The following is a 22,076-nucleotide window of genomic DNA, read 5'->3' as shown; positions in this document are numbered from 1 at the left end:
GACCGATTTCTTTTCAGAAGGAGTTGAAGCTTCTCCAACCTTTTCTTTGCCCTTTCTGGAGGAAGTCTCTTGTGGGGTAGAACGGGTTGGAACTTGTCCAGATTTAGTGCAGTAATCAGAATAGGTTTTCACAAGGTGAGTTTCAGAGCGAAGATCGTTGTCTTTCAGACAAGCACGAAGAGCCGACTCAGAGGCATTATATCTTTTCAACCTTTGATAATGTTCCCACACATGTTTAATGCTTCTGAACCGAAAATCAGTTTTACCGGACGATTTTGATGGAGACGATCGCTAAGGTGGTGTCGCTTCAGAAGAGTCTTTGGGATGGTCGGAGTCTGAGTCTGAAACTTCCAAATATTCTGCCGGTGCGGTAGACTGTGAGTCTTGATTGAGAATACGGGAAGATCTTCTACGGGCCACCATCTTGACCGGCATTATGATCACCTTTGGAGACGAAAGTTTTGATCTTTGAAGGAAGAAGAGGAGAGTCTCTGAATATCGGAAGGGTTTTGAGAGTAAAAGATCGTACTGATAGGGTTTTGAAAAGAGAAGGACGGGTTTAAAAAGGAGATGGATAATTTTTGGAAGGAAAAGTTATTTTTAGAAAATAAAAAGATATCCCAATCAAGTAGGAAGAAAATATACTTTATGAAGCTTAATCAAACGAGATGATATCATAACAAGATATTAAGCACAATTTATCAGATAAATGAGAATACATACCTGATTTGCTTCCAAAAGTAACGATTATAAAAATATCCTGCTAAAAATGCCACAAATATACCCGTCAAAAATTTGAATAAGGAACGTACCTTTCTTTGTGAGTCTGAAAAATGTTCAGACTGAAAGTACTTGAGTCTGAAAAATTCCTGTCTATCAAACACTTCAAGAAAATGGATAAGTGATGCACAGTTTGTCTCTTATAAACTCAAATGAAGATTTATCAAGAGATTTTGTAAATATATCAGCTAATTGATTCTTAGAATCAATGAATTGAATATTCACATCACCATTTTGAACATGATCTCGAATAAAGTGATGCTTGATTTCAATATGCTTAGCTCGAGAATGAAGAATCGGGTTTTTTGTCAAATTGATTACACTTGTGTTGTCACATTTGATTGCAACACTTGATTCTTCAATATCAAAGTCTTGTAATTGCTGCTTCATCCACAGAATCTGTGCACAGCAACTTCCCAATGCTACATATTCTGCTTCTGCTGTAGAAAGTGCAACTGTATTTTACTTCTTTGAGTACCAGGATACCAACATATTCCCAAGCAGTTGACATGTACCTGAAGTACTTTTCCTATCCACTTTACATCCAGCTAAATCAGCATCAGAATATCCAGTAAGAGTAAAATCTGAATCTTTGGAATACCAAAGACCTAACATTGGATATGTTCCAATGTATTTGATTATTCTCTTTACTGCAGAAAAATGAGATTCCCTTGGGTCTGATTGAAATCTCGCACACATACAGACACTAAATAGGATGTCAGGTCTAGATGCAGTTAGATACAATAATGAACCTATCATGCTTCTATATACCTTCTGATCAACCTTTTTACCATTTTCATCTTTGTCCAGTTTGGATGAATGAGACATGGGAATGTCTGTTTTCTTGCAATTCTGTAATCCAAACTTCTTGATAATCTCCTTTGCATACTTCTCTTGGCAAATGAATGTACCATCTTTGGTTTGTTTCACTTGAAGGCCAAGAAAGAATGATAATTCTCCCATCATACTCATCTCGAACTCGTTCTGCATATTCTTTGAGAATTCCTTGCATAGCAGTTCGTTAGAGGATCCAAAGATTATATCATCAACATAAATTTGAACAAGTAGGAAATCCTTACCCTTTTTCTTAACAAATAAAGTTGTATCAACCTTACCTTTGGTAAAACCATTTTGCAGAAGGAAGTTACTTAACCTTTTGTACCAAGCTCTGGGTGCTTGTTTCAGACCGTAAAGAGCCTTCTTGAGTCTCGTAGACATAATCGCCTCTTTCTAGGTTCTTCAAAACCAGGTGGTTGTTCCACATATACTTCTTCTTTGATATATCCATTCGAAAAAGCACTTTTCACGTCCATCTGAAACAATTTAAAGTTATGGAAACAAGCATAAGCTAATAGTAGCCGAATGGCTTCTAACCTTGCAACTGGTGCATATGTTTCATCATAATCTATGCCTTCTTCTTGAGAATAGCCTTTTGCAACCAGTCTTGCTTTGTTTCTTGTAACTTTTCCTTTGTCATCCAGTTTGTTTCTGAATACCCATTTTGTTTCAATTACTGGATGATTTTTGGGTCTTGGCACAAGCTCCCATACTTTATTGATTCTGAATTGCTGAAGTTCCTCCTGCATAGCATCAATCCAGCTTTCATCTGATAAGGCTTCATCAACTTCTTTTGGTTCTATTTTTGATATCAATGCCAAGTTGCTGATGTTCTCTTTGTGTTTGGATCTTGTCTTGATGCCATCTTCTATTTCTCCAATGATGAGGTTCTTTGGATGACTGGATTTATGTTTCCAGTTTTTGTCAAATCTTTCCTTCTCAAAATCTGCAGACTCTGAACTTTCTGGTTGAGTCTGTATTGTATCTTCTTTTCCTCCTTTTCCTTCTGATACTGATTGTTGATGATCTTCTGATAATTCTTGAATGTTAGGAGATGGTTCAGATTCATCTCTGTGAGTCTGAATGTTTTCTTCAAACCTTACATTCATTGATTCTTCAACAGTCTGAGAGTTCTTGTTGAAGACTCTGTATGCTTTACTTGAAGTAGAATATCCAAGGAAAAATCCTTCATCTGCTTTCTCATCAAACTTACCAGTGCGGTCATTTGGATTTTTCAGAATATAGCATTTACAACCAAACACACGAAAATATGAAATGTTGGGCTTTCTACCTTTGTAAAGCTCATAGGGGGTTTTCTCAAGAATAGGTCTGAGAAAAGCTCTGTTACTGATATAACATGCTGTAAAAACTGCATCTGCCCAAAAATAAAAAGGAATTTTGCTTTCAATCAACAGAGTTCTTGCCATTTCTTGCAAAGAACGATTTTTCCTTTCCACAACACCATTTTGTTCTGGTGTATAAGGAGTAGAAAAATTGTGTTGAAAGCCATTTTCCTCACAAAATCTGAAAAGCTTTGATTTTCAAATTCTCCCCCATGATCAGTTTTAATGCAGGAAATGGAATAGCCCATTTCATTCTGAACTCGTTTTGCAAATTTTGAAAAATATGAAAATGCTTCATTTTTATGAGCAAGGAAGAACACCCAAGTAAATCTTGTGAAGTCATCAATAATGACTAGACAATATTTCTTACCACTAATACTCTGTGTTCTGGTTGGTCCAAATAGATCCATATGAAGAAGCTGCAAAGCACGATTAGTGGAAACATGATGAATAGATTTGAAAGAACTTCTTACTTGTTTTCCTAGAGTGCAGGCATTGCATAACTCTGTTTTCTTGTATTTCAAATCTGGTAGTCCTCGAACCAGTTTCTTGTTTGAGATCTTTGAGATTTGTTTCATACTGATATGCCCCAATCTTCTATGCCATAAATCTTCATCCTCTTTGATTGAGATCAAGCAATGAGTGGAGTGTGGATTGACATCTAGAAGATAGATATTGCCATGTCTTCTTCCTGTAAATGTTTGAGAAGAATCTTTGCTTGTCCCTGAGCATGTATCTTCTTGAAAGTTGATTCTGAATCTTGTATCACATAGTTGGCTTATGCTTAACAAGTTGTAGTTGAGTCCTTTCACCAAAGAGACATCATTGATTGTAAGTCTTCCAATTTCAATTGTTCCTTTGCCAACGATTTTTCCTTTGGTATTTCCTCCAAAGGAAACTTTTCCACCATTCAGACTGTGTAGATCAGCGAATATGCTTGGATCTCCTGTCATATGTCTAGAGCATCCACTGTCTAGGTACCACTTCCTTTTTCTCTTTGTGGTAACCTGCAAAAATCACAACATCTCAAGTTTTCTTTGGTACCCAAATTTGTTTGGGTCCTTGAGTATTAGTATAAGCTGTCTTAACAAAATCTCTTCTAACAGGTCTTCAGACCTTAGGACATTCATTCTCAAAATGTTGTGGATCTCCACATTTTGAGCACCTGAGTGCACTTCGGCCAACAGGTTTTACAAAATTCCTTTTGAAATGGTTTTTATAAGCTTGTCGAGGAGGTCTTTGTTTTAATCTCTCCTTGACCTTTGGAAAATCAATCAAGCTATCACTTTCCTTCACAAATTCGAGACCAGATTTGTTGTAGTAAGGAATTTGGATAGAAAGGATATGCTTCAAGGTTTCTGAACCCTTTGAAAACTTAGAAGTAATTTCTGAAACTTGCTTTTTCAAAACCGCATTTTCTTTGGAAAGAAAATCTCGACTTTCCTTGACTTGATGAAATTCTTTTTGAAGGAAATCGATTTTTTCTTTTTGTGAAACATCCTGTTGCCTCAGTGATGAATTTTCCTTTTTCAAAGAAGAGATTCATTTAAGAGCAGTCTTGAATTCAAAGCATAATTCATCAATATAATTTGATACTTCAATAGGCATGTCAGAATGTTTTACCTCAATCTCCACTTTGGGATCAGAATCAGAATCTGAGTCTGAGTCTGAATTAGCCATTAGACAGAAATTTGAGATATCTTCATCACTGTCTTCACACTCTGTGTCACTCCAGGTTTCTGCTTTTAAGGCCTTCTTCGCTTTCTCAAACTTGGTCTTCTTTTTCAGAAGTGGACAATTTGGCTTGATATGTCCACGTTTCTTACAGTGAAAGCATATAACATCCTTCGATCTCTCGGTTTCATTGAAAGACTTCTTCTTCTCAAAAGGCTTCTTACCTCTGAGGTTTCTTCCTTTGATCTTCATTTTCTTATACTTCTTTATAAAGAGAGCTAGTTCTTCATCATCAACGTCTTCATCTTCAGAATCTGCATCAGAATCAATGTTAGTCTTCAAAGCAATTGATTTATTACCTTTGGATTCAATCTCCTCATTCCGTTTCTCAGTCTCATATGATTGAAGAGTTCCAATTAACTCATTCACTGATAGAGGCTTGATCCTTTGTGTCTCTCGAAGAGATGTTTTGATGTTATCCCACTGATTTGTCAGTCTTCTCAGAAGTTTGTTGACTTTCATTGCATCTGGAACTGGTTGTCCTTGATAAGTAAGACCGTTTACTATATCAGTAAACCTGTCATACAAATAAGCAATTGATTCTCCAGGCTTCATTTTGAAGGATTCATATTGACCAAGCAAAAGATTGATTTGAGTTTCCTTGGCTCGATTTGTTCCTTCATAAGTAACAAGGAGAGTATCCCAGATTTCCTTCGCTAATTCACAAGCAGCAATTTTTGTATATTCAATGGGTGATAAAGCACAGTAAAGAGAATAAATAGCTTTTGAATCTAATGTTTCTCTTTTGGATATCTCAGTTTGAGATAATGGAGGAACTGCTGCTAAGCTTGCATCTGCCTTTTCTTTTGAATCAGAAGATCTTGGATTGACTCCTCTGATGATGACATCCCATTGCATGTGATCAATTGACTTTATGAATGCCTTCATCTTATTCTTCCAGACACTATATTCCTTGCCATCGAAATATGGTGGTCTGTTGTTGCTCTGTCCTTCAATGAGCCCTGGAGCACCATAGCTAGCCATATAGATCGTTAGCTCATAAGTAAGACACTTCAATAAATGAGCAACCTTGCTCTGATACTAATTGATGTAGCTAGCAAGGATCACCTAGAGGGGGGTGAATAGGTGATCTAAAATAATTTTTAGTAATTTATGCGGAAACAAAATAAATCACAGAAGAGTCTGAATAAAATTCAGATTCAAGACAGATTATATAGACGGTGCTCTTGATGTGCAGAAAGTAAAGTAAGAGATAAGGGATAAAGAATCTGCACACAAGTTTATAGTGATTCGGCTTATAGCAAGCCTACGTCCACTCTCCACGCTTACAGCCTACTGGCTGGTTTTCACTATGTAATCAAGAGGAATTACAACTTCTGAGTGTTAACACTTTTGTGTATGATAGGACTCTCTATCTCACACAATCACTCTTACAAAGTGTTCCTCAAGATCTTAATGTTTTGCTCAAAACGACAAGAGAAATGATTGGAGTATGCTCAGACTTTGGACTTGTTGATTCTTGATTCTGTACTTCCTTCTGCTGCTCATAGATCTCCTTAAATACTCCTCTACTTCCAAAACTAGCTGTTGGACATCATTCAGAGGATCATCTTCTAATCTTCACCTTGGACAGATTTGTATAGAAAGGATTGAGTAGCCGTTGGATAACAGATTCTGAATCCCGCTGATTCTGGTCGCCCATACAATCAGAATCTTGGTTTCCATAAGTAGAGCTTTGTCCGTTGTAATGCATTCTTGTCATGATGTTTGATTGTCAATCAATTTGATTAAGATTGAGACAATCAGAACATTCCTTTTGTGAAATCCATGCCAGATCACTAGCTGTTGTGATATGTTCTGAATTCTGCGTCTGAAGAAATTCTGCGTATGTATCAGAAGAACTTCTGCGTCTGCGTCTGAAGAATTTCTACGTCTGAATAATTTCTTCGTCTGCATCTGCATTTGAATAACTTCTGCTTCTGCATTTGAATAACTTCTGCGTCTGAATCTCAGAACTTCGATTATGTGGGTCTTCAAAAACATACTTGACAGTTTGTAAAGTCTGAATAACTTTCTTCTGAGCTTCCAGAATATACAGACCTGAAATAAAATTGTTCAGAATAAGTCTCAGATTTACAATAACATAGAAGGTTTTGTCAACTTCAAAATCAATAGGAGTTTTCCTCAACATTTTATGCTTGGTTCACATGGAGATGGTTGACTTGAATTGGGTAGTCCAGCAATCTACAGCCTTGGGGTCTTGCCACGGTTCCCTGATGTTAAGCAAGGACAAACTTGTCGTGGATGTTAAAAATCGTCGGATCCATGTAGTCATGGCCACAGTTCAGGAACCGCCGGTTCCGGTTCGTGGCCATGTATGAACCGGAACCAGAACCGGATGCGGTTCCGGTTCCGGTTAGGAACCGGCGGTTCTAGGCCGCTTTCGGTTCCGGCCGGTTTCGGTTCGAGGGGGGAGGAGGAGAAAAGGGAGGAGGCATCGGCGTCGGTGGCTGCGGCCATGGGCGGGGGCGACGGCGGCGACGGCGGCGGGGGTCAGATCTGGGAAGACGGAGGGCGGGCGAAGGAGAAAAGGGGAGGACCGGCACAGGGGAGAGGGGGGAAGGAGGGACCGACCATGACGAGGACCTTGCTGTCGGTCCGCGAGAGGAGCTCGGAGGCGAGGCCCGAGACGCAGGCGGTGCGGTACAGGGTCAACACGGTGGCATCCGCGGTGGAGAGGGGCCGGCCAGTGAGGGAGCTGAAGAGGACGAAGACAGCGTGGACCACCGGCAGGTTCAGCGCGAAGGAGTTGCCGGGGAAGTGGGTCACGAGCTTGACGCCGATGCAAGGGAGGGAAGGGTGGGAGGACCAGGAGGGCATGAGGAGGACGGAGGTGGAGGGGGCGGCGGCGGCAGAGAGGGGGTGGGAGTGGCGCCGGCGGAGAGGGGTGTGGACGGAGGAGGAAAGGGTGGAGGCGTGGAGCGGAAGACTGGTGGGAGTCTGGGAGAGGACAGAGGAGGTCGTGGAGTACTGCTGTACTGGAGGAGGGGAGGATAGGTGGGGGTGGGGCCTTGCTGCACTGCAGGTGCAGGGTTTTTTTTTAATTTTTTTTTTGGGGCAGGGCCGGAACCGCCGGTTCGGCCGACCTAAATTTACGGAACCGAAACCGGGCCCGTAGGCCACGGGCCGGTTCCAGTTCCGAACCGCGGGCCGGTCAACGGTCTGGGCCCGGGTTTGACCGGGCTGGTTCCGAGCCGAAACCGGCCCATGGCCATGACTAGATCCATGAGATCGATTATCAATCGTTGGATAAAGAGATATTCCATACGGTCCAAAGAAAACATGTTGGCCTTGCTAGTAGCAAAGAGTAGATTCTGCAATTGTACTGCCCAAACAGGACAACTTGTCTCTCTTTTTCCTTTCTCACCTCTGCTCGACACTACTCCGTGGGACAAAATTAGCCTGGTACCTCATTCTGTGCCACAAAATGAACTGAAAAATGGCAGGTGACAACTCAAATCTGATCAGGAATAGTGTTGAAATGACTATTAGGTCGTCGTTTCGAAAGATTAAGAGCGACATGTCCCAGGCTGTATTTTTAGTTAAGCAGAGTTTATCGACCATAAGAATATCGAGCTGAATAGCATTAGTTAGATTAGATCAAGGTGAATTGAAGTCTCACATCAAATTTGCAGGGATGGGTTAAGTAACGTATAGTTCGCGATACGCTTTTGTAATGTTGAGTAGGTCACTCCCAATTGGAGAGGCCAAAGGGAGGGGGAAAGAAAATCAAGAGAGATCGGGAGATAAATCAACATGATCTTCCACATCCAGAAAATCATGAATGTTTCGGAAACAAATCACCGTGATTTTCATATCGTACAATTCCAATTGGGATTGCATTTGCTCCTATAAATAGGAGTCCTCCTCAATGGAGAGAGATATACAAAAAGCAAGAAGATCATAGTATAGCGGAAGAAACAATCTTCTTCTTCCAAGAGAGTTATCTTCAAGAGAGTTATCCAGTTTGTGAGAGGTTCAGATCCACAAATTGAAGACAGTGAGAAATCAACCTTAGGGTGAAGTTGTATCCCATTATTTATCATAGTGGAAGTTTGAAGTGGACTACGGTCCCGTGGTTTTTCCCTTCACCTTGGAGGGTTTCCACGTTAAAATTCTGGTGTTATTTACTATTCGTCTTTACCGCTTTCATCAAATATTTTATCCTATTTAATTGTCACAGAAATAGTAGTGGGAAAATTATCCAGGTCTTTTTCGCATATACTGTTCTTTTTCCCAACAAGTGGTATCAGAGCTAGGTTGCTCTATATATTATTTTTCTGTGCAGAATTAAATGGAGGAGAATTCTGGCAACATGATAAAATTGACCGCATTCAATTATGCGATCTGGAAACCAAAGATGGAGGATCTGCTATACATTAAAGACCTTTGGAGGCCAATCGTGATACCAATGGAGGAACCAACACCAACGTCCAAGGAGGTAGATCTTGCAGCAAAAGACAAATCGACATCGTCCTATGGTGGCAAACCAACGACCATGTCCGAAAGTGAATGGATGGTGCTCAATCGAAAGTGTGCTGCTCAAATCCGGCAATGGATCGACAAGAGTATTTTTCAAAATTTTGCTAATGAACATGATGCTGGTGTTCTTTGGTAAAAAATTAGAGAAAATGTATGCAAGAACAACGGCGCAAAATAAAGCAAATCACATGCGGTGGCTTGTGAATTTGAAATACGAAGATGGGAGCAGTGTCTCGGAACACATGAGCGAGTTCCAAGGTATAGTAGACCAACTCAACTCTATGAAGATGACATTAGATAATGAGTTGCAGGCGTTGCTGCTACTCAGCTCTTTGCCGAAAAGCTAGGACACACTTGTTGTGTCAGTCAGCAACTCGACTCCTGACGGCAAGCTTACCATGGACATGGTAAAAGATAGAATGTTGAATGAAGAATCCCGGCGAAAAGAGAGCGGAGTCAAACTGGAATCCGAGGCCCTTGTCATTAACCGACAAGAAAATCAAGAACGGAGAGGGAGAAGCAAAAGCCGAAATTTTCGAAATCAGCAGCGAGGAAAGTCCCAATCCAACTTCAGACGAGACAAGAAGTGCCATCATTGTGGTAAATTGGGACACTTCATCCGAGAATGCAGAAAGCTAAAGGCAGAAAAATCAAAGAGTCATAACATCAACAAAGCTGACGAGAACCATACGAATGACACCGCAAATATTGCAGACGAGGTAATCATTATTCAAAGTGATGATTCCATTAATCATGCACCCCAAGATTCGACATGGGTAGTCGACTCCGGCGCATCCTACCATGTCACGGCTCGTCAAGATCTTTTTACATCTTACACCACCGGAAACTTTGGCTTTGTAAAGATGGGAAACGACGGTACATCCAAAATTACTGGTATGGGTAATATTTATTTGGAGACTAATGTTGGATGTAGGCTTTTACTCAAAGATGTAAGACATGTTCCGGACATACGTCTCAATCTTATATCTACCGGCAAGCTCGATGATGAAGGCTACAGCAATTTCTTTAGTAATGGGAAATGGAAGCTTACTAAAGGTAATTTGGTGGTAGCCAAAGGAGAAAAAACTTGCTCTCCCTACATCACACAATCCAAGCTGTGTAGAGGAGAGGTGAATGTAACAGGAAAAGGAGTCACCACCGAGTTATGGCATAAAAGACTCGGACACATGAGTGAGAAAGGACTCAAGATTCTCACTGGAAAGCAACTCCTACCGGGAATGAAAGGTACACTGTTAAATTCTTGTGTCGACTGCATTATGGGAAAACAACACAGAGTAGCATTTCGTAATTCCCCACCATCTAGAAAAGCTGAAATTTTAGATTTAGTACATACTGATGTATGCACAATGCAAACTAGAACACTTGGAGGTGCGCTTTATTTTGTAACATTTATTGATGACCACTCTAGAAAGGTGTGGGCATTTGCCTTGAAAACTAAAGATCAAGTGCAGGAAATCTTCAAGCAATTTCATATGAAGGTTGAAAGAGAAACAGGAAGGCGATTGAAGTGTGTGCGTTCAGACAACGGTGGTGAATACCGAGGACCTTTCGAGGATTATTGCAAAAGTTTCGGGATCAAACTAGAAAGATCCGTACCAAAAACACCTCAACACAACGGTGTCGCGGAGCGGATAAACAGAACCATCTGCGAAAAAATCAGATGCATGCTCTCCAGTGCAAAGCTGCCAAACCACTTTTGGGGTGAGGCAATGAGGACGGCAGTTGACTTAATCAACCTATCACCTTCAGCACCACTTGACGGTGACGTACCACAAAGTGTCTGGACCGGTAAAGATGCTTCTTACGTCCACTTGAAGGTGTTCGGCTGTAGAGCATTTGTTCACATTCCCAGGGATGAGAGATTAAAGCTTAACAGGAAATCAAAACAATGTATTTTTTTGGGCTATGCTCATGAAGAATTCGGCTATAGACTCTGGGACCCCGTTAGCCGAAAAATAGTCTGAAGTAGGGACGTGGTATTTCTTGAAGATCAGACAATCGAGAAGCACAAGAAATCTCAATCAATAGACGAATACCCTGTTGATCTTGGCCCAATCGCTCCTCCTACCGATTCTAATAATGAGCAAGCTGAATCTAGCATTGAAGGTATGACTACTTCAACTGAACTTGAACCAATTATTGAACAAGTCCCGTTAGAACCTCAATTGAGGAGATCAACCCGTGAACGACAATCTAGTCGTAGATATTCTCCCAACGAGTACATGATGCTCACTGACGGGGGAGAACCAGAGAACTACCAAGAAGCTGTGTTCCACGAGCACAAAGAGAAGTGGTTAAAAGCTATGCAAGAGGAGATGAAATCCTTAGACGAAAATCATACTTATGATTTAGTCAAATTGCCACAAGGAAGAAAAGCTCTAAAAAACAAGTGGGTGTTCAGACTAAAGACTGAAGAAGGTAACTCACAACCATGATACAAAGCAAGGTTGGTTGTGAAGGGATTCGCTCAGAAGAAAGATATCGACTTCGACGAGATATTTTCACCTGTGGTTAAAATGTCTTCTATCCGAGTTGTTCTTGGCTTGGCAGCAAGCTTGAACTTGGAGGTCGAGCAACTTGACGTGAAGACTGCATTTTTACATGGAGATCTAAACGAGGAGATCTACATGGATCAGCCTGAAGGCTTCAAAATCAAAGGCAAAGAAAATCTTGTGTGTAGACTGAAGAAGAGTCTTTACGGGCTCAAGCAGGCACCAAGACAGTGGTATAGAAAGTTCGATTCATTCATGGAAGAAAATGGGTTCAACAAAACCACCGCTGATCACTGCGTGTTCGTCAAGAAATTTACCGATGGTAATTTCCTAATTCTTTTGCTTTACGTCGATGACATGCTAATTGTTGGCCAGGATAAAAGCAAGATCAACAACTTAAAGAAGGAATTAAGCAAGTCCTTTGCGATGAAGGATTTAGGACCTGCAAAACAAATTCTTGGGATGGAAATCTTCCGAGACAGGCAGAACCGTAAACTCTGGTTATCTCAAGAACGGTATGTTAATAAAGTTCTTGAAAGATTTAACATGAATAAATCCAAAGCAGTTTGTTCTCCACTCGCAAACCACTTCAAGCTCAGTTTGGAGCAATGCCCGAAAAGTGAGACAGAAAAGAAGGAAATGGAAAAGGTTCCTTATGCATCGGCGGTTGGCAGCCTAATGTACACGATGGTATGCACGAGGCCTGATATCGCCTATGCAGTTGGTGTGGTAAGCAGGTTCCTATCCAATCCCGGTAAGGAACATTGGGCAGCAGTCAAATGGATATTCAGGTATCTCCGAGGTACTTCTAATAACTGTATATGCTTTGGTAATGATAAAACCATATTAGAAGGTTTTTCGGATGCAGACATGGCAGGGGATGTGGACTCAAGAAAGTCTACATCGGGGTACCTAATGACTTTTGCAGGGGGAGCAGTCTCATGGCAATCTCAACTACAAAAATGTGTTGCCCTATCTACTGCCGAAGCAGAGTATGTTGCGATAACGGAAGCATGTAAAGAACTCCTGTGGATGAAGAAGTTCCTACAAGAAGTGGGCCATAACCAAGAGAAGTATATCTTGTACTCGGATAGTCAAAGCGCAATACACCTCAGCAAAAATGCAACTTTCCACTCCAGGTCCAAACACATTGATATCAGATATCATTGGATACGTGATGTGTTGGAAGAAAAAGCCTTGCAGTTAAAGAAAATACACACCGACAACAACGGCTCAGATATGATGACAAAATCCCTATCTATAGTGAAGATGCAAGCTTGTCGAACTTTTGCAGGTTTGACACCCTCTCCGAATTGTTCGTGAGGGGGAGATTTGTTGAGTAGGTCACTCCCAATTGGAGAGGCCAAAGGGAGGGGGAAAGAAAATCAAGAGAGATCGGGAGATAAATCAACATGATCTTCCACATCCAGAAAATCATGAATGTTTCGGAAACAAATCACCGTGATTTTCATATCGTACAATTCCAATTGGGATTGCATTTGCTCCTATAAATAGGAGTCCTCCTCAATGGAGAGAGATATACAAAAAGCAAGAAGATCATAGTATAGCGGAAGAAACAATCTTCCTCTTCCAAGAGAGTTATCTTCAAGAGAGTTATCCAGTTTGTGAGAGGTTCAGATCCACAAATTGAAGACAGTGAGAGATCCACCTTAGGGTGAAGTTGTATCCCATTATTTATCATAGTGGAAGTTTGAAGTGGACTACGGTCCCGTGGTTTTTCCCTTCACCTTGGAGGGTTTCCACGTTAAAATTCTGGTGTTATTTACTATTCGTCTTTACCGCTTTCATCAAATATTTTATCCTATTTAATTGTCACAGAAATAGTAGTGGGAAAATTATCCAGGTCTTTTTCGCATATACTGTTCTTTTTCCCAACATGTAAGGATTGGCTATTTTAGAATAGGCGTGCCGGGCTTTGAAAGATCTTGACCATTCTGTGCGCTCTAGGTAGCTTAAAAAATAAACCTACTTGCATCTCTATCTTCTCCCTCATAACTTTACTTCTAAAAATGCACTTTTGGATGGGAAATTACTGCTAGGGATGAGCACCGGATCCAGATCAATCCGAGAACCGAAGCAAACAAGCTTGGACTAACCGTTTCAAGGCTGAAAGAATCAATTCAGCTCTCGGTACCAAGGCAAGAGCAGCTGATTTCACACCCAAGAATCGATTTAGTCACTCTAATTCCAAAGTTGAACCAGCGGTCCAGGCCAGCTCCTGAGTTGAACCGGTTCAACAATAAATTTAGGAGTGGGGACATCCCCCTTGCTCCCATAATATTGAACGACTAATGTAAGTAGATAAATTAACCAACAGAACACCGGCAACTTCACGATCTAATAGTCTAAATGTAATCCGCAATTATAGTTTGTTAATATCAAGGCGGGTGGGAGTTTCTATGTCATTGACGTATCGTTAATGGTCTTTTTTAACTTGTCCAGAGAGAAAAAAAAAAAAAGAGCATTGTTGGAACTCAAAATGGGAATCATGAACTTGGCCGGAGCTCTCACCGGAAAATTCATGTGCACGACAGAAATCTGGTCAAGGTGTATGGATTTGTACTCGGTTGGCCCTTCAATACATAAGTCAACATTTATCTAGGAGGGAGAGATAGAAAGAGAGTAAAGCTTGAGGAGTAACTAGAGAGAAGTGGCCAGAGCCCGTACCTGTGTGCTTAAATTGCTAATTATAAGTAGCTCCTTCAATGGGCTGTCCGGTAATGATCAATAAATGGTGGCCTTTTGGGTTACAAGTGGATTAGATGGGTTAACAAATCGAGTTAGTACTGCCCTTGGGGACCAATACATGTTTGATCTCTCATATGGTAATCGCACCCTCTAACGAGATAATTTTAAAGTGATGCCTTGTCAAGTGATACCTACCAAATAACTTGGGACTCAAAATCACGATCCATTACAAAGGTCTGCCCGTCGAAATGAATGAAACACATGTTAAGGGTCAATCAGCCGATCGAAACTGCCTTGATCATGTGTTGTTAAGTTATTGTTTCTGTCTCCAGACGAGAGATGAAATGGATGAGCATGATTATGATATAACATGTATGAACCGATTGTTGATAAAAGCGGCTGAATGCTTAAGTCACGGGACAATGGAACCTCCCCATGCCACGTTTTGGGGGTACACCATGCAATTTTAGCTGGCCATGAAGACCATTAATGCATTTGTGGACAAGCACGGCCCTATAACTAATTCAGGTACATACCAAATTCCCCGGACCTTTTGGCCCTCGAGCATTTGGTTCTATTGAGGTCCCCAAGTCGCCTACTTCATTTGCAAATATACCCACGTGTGCTTCCATGATCAACAAAAATTAATCAACAAAAAAAATATTCTCCCCATTTTCTTTTATTTATTTGGCATCGTTTAGGAAAGTGAATCAACAAAAAAAAATTACTTCCATGATCAGCGAAAATCTAACAAAAGACCAACTAATTTCCTTCTAGACAAATTGTGCATTTCACCGACAAATTTCGCTCATGGAATAGTGAAATTCTTTAGCTTCGCCTTGTTGCAGCCGTTGATTATATGAAGTTTACATCAACTCTCTACATGAGGTTCACATGATCAGCGATCGAAGTTAGACTCAATCCGATGGATTTGGCTATAGACGAGTGCACTATCGAAGCCCACCATGGCTTCTCTAGGGCAAAACTAGGTAGAGATCTTTCATGACATGTGTTGCATTGGGCCTTGAATGTGAAACATGTTTGATTCGTGGATGTCGATACTTTGAAGTGCTTCCTTCTTTTGAGCTCGTTATCTGCTTATTTAATTTTAAGTTTGACTCTCGCTTATCTTCAGCTTTCAAGAGACATGATGAAATATGAGCTAGAATATGCCTTGGGCTCGAGTTTTAATACCTTATCTTTATTCTTTTCTTACAATGTTCCATTTTTTCGTGCATGCAATATGACTAAGTTTACCGTGCACATATCTATTAGAATGTTAAATCCAAAAGTCTAAACGATCATAGAGAGGGAAACTACATGCATATAAGGCTAATGAAGATCAAACTACAGACAAAGAGGGACAATATCTTTTGCATGGATTCGAATAAAATCCTAGGAAACAACCCGATGTGATATCACGTTAAAAAGCTCAATTCAATTGATTAATATTCTGATACTTACTTTTTTTTTGAAATTATTTGAGTCAAGTTTTTTAAGCTCGAACTCGATTTGATTAAGTGATCGGATTCGGAACTCAAAAATAACCGAGCTGAGTCGTGAAATAACCGAGTCAAGCCCGAACAGCTCACAAATAACTAGACTTAGGCCCTGTTTGGTTCAGCTTTGGGAAGGGGCTTTCGGCCTCGAAAGCCCCTTCCCAAAATGCTGAACTGTTTGGTTCGGCTTTCCGAGTCCGGAAAGCCGAAAGCCAGCATTTGAAATGCCATTGGAATGCCGAAAGCCTATTTTTCCTTCCCAAATTGCCCTCACTCAAATTTCAATTTTCCAGTTTTGCCCTGTTACTGTTCATTTTCTTCACCGTGAGGGTGGCCGACGAGGGTGGCCGGCGAAGGGCCGGCGAGGGCGGATCTGGCCTGCGACGGGCCGGCGAGGTCGCCTGACCCAAGCGACGGCCGCCTGGGGTCAGGCGACCGCCCAGGCGCCGTCGCCTAGGTCAGGCGACCTCGCCGGCCCCTCGCCGGGCCTTCGCCGGCCAGATCCGCCCTCGCCGGCCCCTCGCCGGCCACCCTCGCCGGTGAAGAAGATGAATAGTAATAGGGGCAAAACCGGAATATTAAGAATAAAAATTGCCAAAGCCCTTTGCAAAAAAAAATTTACCAAACACTACTTAGGCCAAAGTAGCTTCACAATTTTTTTTTTACCAAACACCACTTGCATTTCCCCAAGTGGCTTTCACCTAAAGGTATTTGCATTCCCCCAAGTTGCATTTAAAAAGCCGAACCAAACGGGCCCTTAGCCTTCATTTCTAGTTAAATCTACTCAATACCAACACCCTTGTGCCTTCATTTCTAGTTAAATCTACTCAATTCCAACACCCTTGTGTCTCTAACTAAATCCACTCAATACTATCACCTTAATAAAGCATTGGAGGATTAAATATAAAAGCATAAAGCTAGCTTACGGCATAATTTGTAGCTTTGTACTAATGATGGAAGTTGATCCTTTCTTCTAATAATTTTTTTTTTAATTTTTCCGGATCAAACAAAAGGAACTTACCAATGTCAACGTGACTCCGTCCAAAAGATCAATCCGATATTTCTCACGCAGAAAAAGAACAAAAAAGATCTGCATAACGGTGTCTCGCAACAGAAGCCTCCACCAGTCTCCTCAAAACCATGCATGCCCTACACCTGCCAGTGCCACCCTTCTTCTCTCTTCCCCCTCTACTCCTCTTATATACTCTCCCTCGCTTCACACCCGATCACTGCACTTCACCACCGTCCTCTTCATCGACAGCCCAAGACCTGCACTCGTTAGCAAGACTGATCAAGTCCCTGGAAGCGATCTCCGTCCGCCATGAAAGCTAGGTCACTTATCCTCCTCTTGCTCTTGCTCCTCGTCCTCCTGAACGCGCGGTGCGCGTCCTCCGTGCCTTACCACCAGGAGGAAGTTGAGGAAGAAGAGGAGGAAGAGAGGGAATGGAGAAGGAGGGAGAGAGGGGGGGAGGAGAGAGAGTGGAGGAGGACGGAGAGAGGCGGAGGGGCAGGCAGAGGAGAAGCGGACGACTTCTTCCTGTTGCATGACTCGAAGCACGTGTTCCGGACCGACGCTGGCGAGATGACGGTGGTGAGGAGCTTCAGCGGCCGGATCGTCGAACGGCCCATGCACATAGGCTTCATCACCATGGAGCCCCAGACCCTCTTCGTACCTCAGTACCTCGATTCCAATCTGATCCTCTTCGTCCGCCGAGGTAAATGGCCTAGACCCAGGTCATGCATGTCTTGGATTGATATTTTTATTGATTTGAATCGGTACATATTGCTTGTGAGGTTGAATAGTATGAGAATTTTGTCGTTAGACAAACCGTTTTCGTCGCAAGTTCAAGCAGTGAGAAAACTGGCCAATCATGTATACATAACATGCTCTATACTATTTGTAATGCGATTGCAGGAGAGGCTATAATTGGTGCAATCCACAAAGATGGGCTGGTGGAGAGGCGGTTGAAGATCGGTGACATATTCGGGGTCCCTGCCGGGTCGGCATTCTACTTGGTGAACATTGGGGAGGGTCAGAGACTGCACATCATCACCAGCATCGACACTTCCGAGAGCTTGGGGTTGAGGACTTTCCAGGTGTGTGTCAATGGTCTTTGTAGCATTAAATCACTAATTTCTTGGCAAATCAATGAGTGATCCAAGTTAAGACTTTTTTATGCAAAGCTTCTTCAGATAATAGAATGGTTCCTTTACAACTTCCATGGGTGCTCCGTAAGAATTTGACTGTGTCGTGTGGTGTTCACGGTGTTCTTGTGTTCATCTTATTGGCCGAGAACTCGAAGCCATAACTGCTTGGCTTATAAACTCCATAACAAGTGTTACCATAAAAATTGGACTGGAGATGATCCCCATCCCCATCCCCAACCCCAACCCTAACCCAAACCCCTATCATGTAGTTACATACTGCTAGATTTTGCAATGCTCAAAATCAAATTTCCACCATTAGCAAATTACTTTGGGAAACATATGTTAAGATCTAAACCGTACCCACGAAACAGGACACTTTATTAGGTTAAGTCATGTAGTTTTACCCAAACCTCATCCATTAAGCAATGCGTTTAGGTAGCTGGGTGATGTTATGAATTGTCTTCTTTTGCAGTCATTCTTCATTGGTGGAGGAAGCTACCCGACCTCTGTACTCACCGGGTTCGAACCTGAAACGCTTGCAACCGCATTTAACGTGAGTATTCCTCCTTGCAGTAATTGAAAAAGAGCGGATTTTTTTAGCGGATTGTGCAGGGGTCTTACAAACGTATCCTCTGTTTGATGCCTTCACAGGTTTCAATAGATGAAGTGACGGAACTACTGACCAGGCAAAAAGAGGGCCCCATTATATACATAAATGACGACACTCGTAAACCACCGAGCTTCTGGTCTAAGTTCTTGCAGCTGAAAGAACAAGATAGGCTACAACACCTAAAGAAAATGGTGGAGTTCCACGGAGAATCCAAGGACGAGGAGAATGAAGAAGAAGAAGAAGAAGCGTGGTCGTGGTGGAAGTTCTTGAGCTCCATCTTCGCGAGGGACGGCAGAAGGGATGGCCGTAGAAGGGAAGGCAGGAGGGATGACCGAAAATGGAGAACTGGCAAAGGACCGGACTCCTACAATCTGTACGATCGACGCCCCGACTTCCGCAACGACTATGGATGGAGTGTTGCCCTTGATGAGTCCGATTATGAACCTCTCAAGCACTCGGGCGTGGGAGTTTACCTCGTCAATCTAACGGCGGTACTCAGCTTAACTCCTTTATAATATGATTGCATTAAGCATATAGTTGATCAAAGGACGGAAATTAACTTATAAAAATATCGACCGTCTCTAAGTCAAGATGCTAATGGAAATGTCACCGGGCCAAGTAAGCTTCTATTTATAGTTTGCTCGATAAACATTCGATGCTGCACATCACGTGTATATGCTGATCGTAACTATTCATCCATGATCTCTTTGAAAACATTTTGCATCCTCAGGGATCAATGATGGCGCCCCATGTAAATCCGAGGGCCACAGAGTACGGGATCGTCCTCGGAGGATCGGGTACGATCCAGATCGGGTACCCAAATGGGTCGTCTGCGATGAATGCGAATGTGAAAGAGGGAGACGTGTTCCTGGTGCCGAGGTACTTCCCGTTCTGCCAGATCTCGTCTAGGAGCGGGCCGCTCGAGTTCTTCGGGTTCACCACCTCAGCCCGGAGGAACAGGCCCCAGTTCCTGGTGGGCCGGAACTCGGTCCTCCAGACGCTGCTTGGGCCGGAACTCGCTGCCGCGTTCGGGGTAAGCAACGAGACGACCATAAGGCAGTTCCTCGATGCTCAGCGCGAGGCCGTCATATTGCCTTCAGCATCAGCAGCGCCGCCCTATGACTCAGCGAAGAAGCAGCAGCAGCAGCAAGAGGAGGAGAGGGCTAAACAGGGGGGGATTGAGAAGGTGACGGAGGACCTTTGGCAGTGAGACGGTCGGGGGTTTTTGATTAGGCAATAGAGGTGTTGGTGGAGAAACAGGGGCCTTTTGTGGAGTTTTTGTGTAGGTTTCAGTTTTTTTCTGGTCATGCTTGTTTTGAGGTTTGAGCAGCGTTTATTAGCCCTTTTCTTTTGGGTTCATTTGGGACATGACTTTGGTCATTTTGTGAAATAAAATCGCCTTTCTCCTTTCCACTGATCTTGCATGGGTCTTAAGATTTGCTTGTGCTGAATGTGTTGCTAGAATCCTGCAGTGATAAAAGATGACACAAGAATGTGAATATTGTTTGGTGTTACATGGTCTTGGCCAGGACCTTGTGGCGTCTAGTGAGTCGATTCACCATGCCAGTCTTTTCTTGTAATGATTTGTATTATGAAATGTCTTATTAAGCATCTCGTGTCTTGAATAGTGTCTTGAATAGAGCATGCATGGCTTGTCGCGGATGGCTTATATTATGAAATGTCTCATCGAAATGTCTCATCAAGCATTTCGTGTTTCAAATAGCATGGCTTGTCGTGGCCATCGTCGGAAGAGAGACAGTAGCTTTTAACTAGTTTGTGAGTACGTGGCGAATGACGCCTTTGAACATCTTTCGTATGATTTATTTTTTTATTCGCAATCGCTTTGATTATTCTCACAATTTAGTTGTATCATGGTTCCTTCTCCCGCTAATACATAGTTTTCACCTCGATGTTTTCACGTGGAAATGCCGTGACATTAGGCCATTTTACCGTGTTTCATTCGGAAAAGGAAAAAAAAAAAAGAAACTACTAGGTTTTGGTCCATTAGATACTTCATGAATCTTATCCTGAACTAGGTCAGAATCTGAGGAAGACTTTTAGCAAATGATCCATTGAAAAGGGCAGGAGGGGCGACTGATTCCTCCAGGGTCTTGTCATTAAGGGGACCCGCTGCGATTTATTTTAAATACTTACGGCTACTCTACACATTCGTTGCGGCCGCATTCCTGCCGTCACTGCATTTCCAGCATTGTCCCTTATCGCCATCTCATCAACCCTCCCTTCCTCCCTCCCTTCCTTTGTAGGCAAACAGGACCCCTACGGTCCTTGCGGCCACAGATCGTATGACTTATATTAAAATATTAAAATATTAAATCAGATATTCATTTAATTGTTTAAATTTTTTAAAATAATTGACGATGATCTCACAAAAATCTCACAACTTACTGCAAGTATTGGCTTGGCCTCAAATTGAGGTCATCTTAGGCTATGGACAGCTGACATCGGCTCTTGACCTTGAATTGGATGTCGGGAGTCCAAATTAAGAATAAACAAATAAAAGGACTATTTACATTTAGCAATAGAAATGTGTTAACCTATCTCCGTTTTCTAACTGTATCGTTTGCTCTTCTCCATTCTTCTTCATCCTCCATTTGTTTGGACTTGACCACTCACATAGTAGTTGTCATCGCTATTAGCCATTTGCAATGTGCCTCCGGCTACAACATCACCACCACTCGGCCCGCCCTTCAACGACTCTATCTCTCTCTCTCCACCCCGAGGTTGCAAGACTCGCAACCTTAGATTTGGAGGAGGCAACATTTGGCATGCAACCACCTGCCTAACCTTACATGGGTGATTGTTAGCCATACACAAGAAAACATAATAAAGCATATTAACCTCTCTCCAATTGCAAAGGCATCACCTCAGCTCCCGTGTTGTCATCGTTGCCACTCCTCCGTTAGCAGCCCCTCAACCGCCATTTCTTGCTCACACATTTTTGCATATACAACACCACCACAAAACCACTACCATCTCGGCCGCCACCACCTCCATCGTGTTGCCATCACCTTTAAGCTCTCTCGACGGCGGGGCATCGGCCTCCTCATCGATGGAGCCGTGATGGCTTGATTGAAGCAGATTTGGCCCGCTCTGCCTATATTTGGTTAGATTTGCCAATGATTGGTGGCCCTCAATCTTGAGATGGGATTGGGGGAGGTTGGGTGTAGCGTGAGAATATGTATGAGTTGTACTACTTTTCCGAAAATAGAGTTACATGATGGTGATATTAGTAAGGGTGATCGATTCGTAGTTCGGTCCGGTCCGATTCCATGATAGAACCGGGAACTGAACTGGTTCTCTAAATTGGGAATTGAGGACCCGACCGATTGATCCTAGGACCAGGAACCGATCACTTTTTTTTTCGATTTTGCTGATTGAA

The 22,076-nt window shown here is 42.3% G+C and overlaps 1 protein-coding gene across 1 annotated transcript; it reads left to right on the top strand.

Annotated features, from left to right (window-relative positions):
* Positions 1-17,140: 17,140 nt before the first annotated feature.
* On the top strand, positions 17,141-20,093 carry LOC115663946 (vicilin-like seed storage protein At2g28490). The gene is made up of 5 exons (XM_030585906.2): positions 17,141-17,633; positions 17,834-18,015; positions 18,539-18,619; positions 18,718-19,167; positions 19,407-20,093. Exons 1-5 carry the CDS (start codon positions 17,240-17,242, stop codon positions 19,884-19,886), a joined length of 1,587 nt encoding a protein of 528 aa, XP_030441766.2. The 5' UTR covers positions 17,141-17,239; the 3' UTR covers positions 19,887-20,093.
* Positions 20,094-22,076: the final 1,983 nt, after the last annotated feature.

This window comes from Syzygium oleosum, unplaced genomic scaffold, assembly GCF_021117445.2.
Source record: "Syzygium oleosum isolate NSW1041296 unplaced genomic scaffold, Sole_v2.1 Sole_v2.07, whole genome shotgun sequence".
In the NCBI taxonomy this organism is placed as follows: Eukaryota; Viridiplantae; Streptophyta; class Magnoliopsida; order Myrtales; family Myrtaceae; genus Syzygium; species Syzygium oleosum.
The sequence above is the reverse complement of the archived record's forward strand: the minus strand, read 5'-3'. Positions and strand labels throughout refer to the sequence as shown.

Excerpts from the sequence above, each read along its gene's own strand:
- LOC115663946 (XM_030585906.2), top strand. The coding sequence starts at position 17,240 with ATGAAAGCTAGGTCACTTATCCTCCTCTTGCTCTTGCTCCTCGTCCTC. Across the intron at positions 18,016-18,538 it reads TGGGGTTGAGGACTTTCCAG|TCATTCTTCATTGGTGGAGG; the intron begins GTGTGTGTCAAT and ends CTTCTTTTGCAG. Across the intron at positions 18,620-18,717 it reads CGCTTGCAACCGCATTTAAC|GTTTCAATAGATGAAGTGAC; the intron begins GTGAGTATTCCT and ends ATGCCTTCACAG.